Source organism: Carassius auratus, chromosome 27 (assembly GCF_003368295.1).
Source record: "Carassius auratus strain Wakin chromosome 27, ASM336829v1, whole genome shotgun sequence".
In the NCBI taxonomy this organism is placed as follows: Eukaryota; Metazoa; Chordata; class Actinopteri; order Cypriniformes; family Cyprinidae; genus Carassius; species Carassius auratus.
In genome coordinates this window covers 18,493,908-18,499,907 of record NC_039269.1, presented here as the reverse complement: position 1 = coordinate 18,499,907, position 6,000 = coordinate 18,493,908, and the positions used below count along the sequence as shown (strand labels likewise).

The following is a 6,000-nucleotide window of genomic DNA, read 5'->3' as shown; positions in this document are numbered from 1 at the left end:
ATTCTGTGGAAAACAAACATAGGAACATTAAAACAATCCAGTACTTTTTACAAAATATCAACAGTATTGGAAAGCTGCTTATTAAATCATATTTGGACGGTTTTTTTTAGGTATTCGCTTCTTTAGATAAGTGTACCAAGATGCCATGTGTCAAATAGTTCCACTCCACTTATTTAGTACTTTGACATAAAATTCAGTTGGACTTCTAACAATTCTTCTTCCAGTATTTATTTCGCTTTATGTATTATGGAAACCCGTTTTCGCTTCAGATTAAAAACTAAAATTTGAAAACAAAATAACATTTTGAGATATAAAGTTGCGCGGTTAAATTTTTTTGTTTTTAATTTAAAAAAAAAACAATTCAAGCGTAGCAAACTACATTACCTTTTATTTATACTTTTGATTTAAAAAAAGCTGCAGATATTTTTATGGTTATACACCATAAGTATGTCACGTCACAGAAACGTCATATCTGCAGTACAGTCACGCTGTGAACTGGAGCTCTCGCGCTTCGAAATTTTCGAGCTCAATTTTTGTAGGTTTAAAATGTTTTCATTTAATAATCTGGCTTCAAATGTTGTCCATAAATTGGCATAAGTACTTGCAAATCCTCCATTTATTTCACAACAACAAGGCACTTACATAGTCATTCAAGTACCATTACCAACACTCAGAGACTTTACAGTTCATTTAATTTCATTTAATTGAGGGCCACAAAACCCCAGTCTTACAGTAGAACGTTATAAATAGTATTTAATAACGCTGTCCTTGTATTCACAAGTGGAATCGTAATAACGTCATTAATATAACGTTAAGGTTCACTCATTCAGTCACTTTCTGTCTTTTATCCGTCTGTTGGCGTCTCTCATTCCCTCTTTCACATCCTTTACAAATGTATCCCGCAGTCTAGTAGCTCTCCGACCCAACTCTTCCACATCCCTGGGCATCTTTGACGTCTCCTCGCGTATCTGGCGTATAGTGTCGGATCTGAGCAGCTTGGTCGAGGCGTCTTTCCCGGCGATTTGTGCTTTAGCGATGGCGTAGGCCGTGATCTGCGCCGCGCGTCTGATGGGTCGAGACTCCGAGAGCTTCTCTACTACTTGAGCGTTATTTATCAAAGCATGGAAGATCCGCCGCAGCACCATTTTGAACCTGTCACAAATATATACGTTAGATTTCACTGATATTAATCAGGTTTACATTTAGTATATATTATTTTCTTAGGTAAACAACACATTACCTTCAAAGGTCCCCAATCGACTACTCTGCACGCTACTGAGCGTGTCTTTTTTTACGCGACTTGGTGCCGTTTACACACAGCACATTGCCCTCTACAGGCGCGGGGAGTAATAAATGTAATTTTTTACATTATATAACAATACATTATATTTTCACCAGCTAAAAACTAGTTTTAAGTCCTTTTTTATCTATGTTGTAGTATGTCAATAGGAAATATCAGTTTACATAATCCAGTGAGATTTTTTGTTTGCACAAGGAGTCTGACAGCAGTCAGTGCTCAACACAGAGATCTGATCTCACCATCATCAGTGTGGAATAACATGAAGAAACAGAACAAACTGAGACAGACTCAATCCAGAATAACTGTGGCAATGTCTCCAAGATGCTTCAAAATTAATGTTTGGAAATGTAAAGTGATATTTCCTACTGACACACTACAGCAAAAGATAGAAATTACTGAATTAAAACCATTTTTTTAACACACACACACAGACTATATATATATATATATATATATATATATATATATATATATATATAGATATAGATATAGATATAGATAGATAGATAGATAGATAGATAGATAGATAGATAGATAGATAGATATAGAAATAGATAGATACTGGTATAATCCTTTTAGCAATTTAATTGAAGTATTTAATTTGGCATTGGAGGACCATGCTTTCATTGATAAAAAGCTGTCTTTGTGATCTCAGTGTGTAGAGAGCTGATAGTGTATCTTCTAGAAACACTTGTCAGCACGACGCACACACGTCCAAGTACACTTCACTTCTAATGGGAATTGCATCATCCTTGGGGGTGTCTTTTTACGTTGAAGTGGGCTGAATTAATGAACACACTTTTTCAGCATTGACGGAAGCAGAGTTTATCTTCCTTCTTTATTTTAAGGTTTTCAACAGTTCTTGTGAAATTGTCCTTAAATTATAACCTGTTTATGCAAAAATCATTTCTTTCACTGTTTTCTTCATGCTCAGTGCTCTTCATGCCTTACAGCATTACAATGGCTTTGGCCTTTTTTCACTTTTATGAAAATATCCACCAGATGATTTTTGTGGAGCACAAAATATATCTTTGTACGTTGAAATTCAATGGGGCATAGTGTTGTTTTTGAACAAAAATGTTAAAATTAAAATAACAAATACTTTGTTTTTAAGTTTGAAAATATTAAAAAATGTAAAATCTTTTAATCTTTTTTTAATGAAAATAACTATGCTTTAGGAGGATATACTGCAAGTTTGAAATTAATGTAAAGTTTTTCGGAAATTTAACTACATGTAATTTATGATTAAAAGAAAATGCATTTGTTTAAATTCATAATGTAATTAGTTAAGCATGCGTTTTATGACCTTCTTAAATAAGACTGTATACATGGAATGTATATGTAATTTTATAAATACTTTTATTATCTTTGAAGTGTACTGCTTAATGTAAAATGGTAACTAAAATACACTTAAATGTAATTTCTATTTAAACTTGTATGTTATGTATCTAAATATATCTGTAACACATTTGTGATAAAAATGATACACATTAGTAATAATGAAGTTTCAATTTAGTATATTTAAAATATATTCATATTAAATGTAAAATTGAATAACATACTTTATTTAAATGTATACAAGAACTTTAGTAGGTTGGTCAGCACAGCAAATAAGTGCACTTCTTATAAGCATGATAAATGATTATTTAAAAAAGTTTAAAATATTTAAAATGTACTTTAAAGTAAAGCATTTATTTAACATTAAAAGTGCCCTTTTAATGGCGTAGCAAGATAGGGTGTAAAAAAACAAGTGTACTGTACATATGTGAGGAAAACAAAGACAGTGTGATTGAATGCTGGAAGTGCACTACTTCCTACTTCATCTGCCATATCCAAAGAGGAAAACCTTTAAATAAGAATAATTTTATCCTTGAACAATGCTGAATTGACATACTCGCATGCACTTTCCATTAAGCTCCATGTGAAGCTAAAGCATGTCACTGTGGTCTCACATTTACTGTAACAATAACACTTTCTGCTGTGAGTGAAACACTCATATGGCTTCACCTTTGACCAAACCAAACATAAAGAAATTGAAATGTTCTTAACAACAAAATATCATTTCAGATAACACAGTGACCGAGCAACACTGTTTCTTCAAGTCCATAATCTTTTTTTCACAGAATAAGATGTTAATGTAAAGATAGTCTCAAAGAATTTAGTGCTTGAACTTCCAACACTTGAATTTGTCACTTGTACCCTCTAAGAAAAAGTAAAGAATATCCTTTCATTATCCTCTCACTTTCTTCTGTGGAATACAAAAATATTTTTTTTGAAGAAAGCATCCGTGGCTCTTTTCCATGAAATTACTGGAGCTTTCAAACATGCACCATAAAATAATGAAATTCAATGTTCATTTTTGTAGCTAACATGCAAGGGTAGTTTTCAGTCAGAGCTGCATTGTTTTCTGCTTCATCTGCTAATGCTGTTTAAATAATAGATTAGATTGCAATATGAGAAAACTGCAGTTGAGGTGGTTATATCAAGGGGTCAGAGAAGGGCAAAGCAGATCTCTTCCATTATTCTCTCTCTCTCTCTGATCTCATTCTCGTTGTGTGCCAGACCTCTCCCCCTGTGTGTGGGACGCTGATAACAGGATCTTCTGAGAAAGTGAGGAAGTCCTTTCAGGCCTTGGGTGTGTGCCGCACCAGAAAGACTTGCAAAAGAATTGTGTGTAAAAACGTGTGTGCAGCTGCTGTAGGAAATGTTCATATTTGAGGTGTGCGGCCATGGCGAGGATCTGAAACTGAAGGTCATGGCGTTCTGCAGCATGTCAGCTGTGTCTGGTGCTCATATCCAGTACACAAAGGCCTTGAAAAGAGTCCACCACAGCTGTGCATCACATGCAGGACAAGAGACAAGAGTCTGACTTTAGCCTTAAACTAGTCGCACGTGTCATACAGCAAAAAAAGGGAGTGTAATTAATGATTTAGTTAAGAAAGAGTGATTTCTTCTTAACTAAAGAGCATCAGACATTAAAACCAAAAGTGTAGTAAGCTATCAGACATGAAAATAATGTAGAATTATCATCCTGTATTTATTTTCATATACAAAATTTACATTTTTGCATCTCTCTGTTTTTTTTCTAAGACTCTTCTTATATTAATGTATGGTATTTTACTCAACATTATATGTTTCACTTCTCCCTATATATCTTTCAAATGATGTAGGCATTGAAAAATGTATAATTCCTCATAATTATGGTTTGTTTCAGGACCAGCAGACAACCGCAGATGGGAAATGAAAACCGTTAATGTGTTGCTCTGCAGGTTCAGGATTTGTGGGCAGATGTTTATGTGATCATTGTGTGAATGTTGCACAGGTGGATGTGGGGGAGACTTGTTATGAGTTTCTCTGACGGGTTCATCCTCTGATATCCTGCCTCAATACTCTCACATATTCTGCAGCAGTGTTTACTATCAAACAGAGCAGTGGGAGTATTTGTTTTTGAGAATTTCTCTATTGATCTGCTTGTCTAACGGCAGAAATGGAATTCTCTTTTCAAGAATGAAGAATTACCGTGAGAGTGTCAGAAGTGCTTGTGGGGACATGGATTTTATTTCATGGGAAAGGGGGAAAAAATAAGAAACGCAAACCAGCTTGCTGTTGAACAGCAGGGCACTACACAGTCTGTATATCAGTGATTTACTGAAACGAATTCAGAGACTAGGTACAAGAAAAAGACCATGGTAATGAAGCTTTGCTGTACACATAAATAACATTTCAGTGTCCTTTTGTTCTGTGGAGACTTGCTGCAAAGAAAGAAAGCACTTTGAAAGCTCACCAAACATTTGTTACAGCTTTCTTGAATTTCACCGAAAAAGTACATGACAACATTTCTTTACTGTGATTATCATCATGAAGGAAAAAATAAGTTATCGTGCATGGGCTGTTTATGAAAGCTGGAAGAAATGGCTCAGCTGAGCACCAGAAATGGAGGGATTCACTCTAAACCACAGCGATAGTTAATTATAGAGGCATAAATCATAGACCACCCATTGTGTCTGAGACTGATTGTAAAGAAACCTGCTTTTGAGTCTTGGGGGGACTCAGTGGGGTTTACCTTAATACTAGCAACAAAAGAGACTTGAAACATGAGTCACTCTAAACAATAATCAAGCAATAATATAGATATCCACAAACATAAATAAACGAATAAATAAATGCATACAAATCGATAAAGAAAAATGTGGTTGCAGTTCTCATATTATCACTGTGCCCTTGAGCTAGACCTAATAACATCATGGTGACTCGTCATGGCAGAAGATGTTTCGACTAAAAAGAGAATTGTTTTGGGGGGCAGTCTGAACTGAATTTTTTAATATAATCAATTTTACACCATATATTTTATTTTACTTGTCTAAGCAGAAGCTTAAACATGCTTATTGCTAATTGATTACATTTTATAATTTCAATATTAATCAGTGTATTGATGAACATGACACCATCACGTTTTTTGCTGTGTGGCTGTCAGAGAATAAAGCCTCTCCAACATCTGAATTACCATATTATTCACAGTATTTTCACAGGTGCTGCTGCATTTAGAAGAAAACCCACATTGGTTCTGTCCTTTACTTTCCTGAGCTCCTCCTGGAAAATGTCTCCCAGGTTAGATTACTTTGGCCCAGATGTTCTTCTTCTGCCCGCTCAGCTACAGATGTTGGTGTGTGAGTCTGCTGAGCAGGCACTTTGAAAATAAA

At 34.8% G+C, this 6,000-nt stretch overlaps 1 protein-coding gene across 1 annotated transcript; it reads right to left on the bottom strand.

The window, feature by feature from the left end:
• Positions 1-368: 368 nt before the first annotated feature.
• Positions 369-1,152, bottom strand: ncbp2as2 (NCBP2 antisense 2 (head to head)). Its single transcript, XM_026206380.1, has one exon. It carries the CDS (start codon positions 1,143-1,145, stop codon positions 831-833), a length of 315 nt encoding a protein of 104 aa, XP_026062165.1. The 5' UTR covers positions 1,146-1,152; the 3' UTR covers positions 369-830.
• Positions 1,153-6,000: the final 4,848 nt, after the last annotated feature.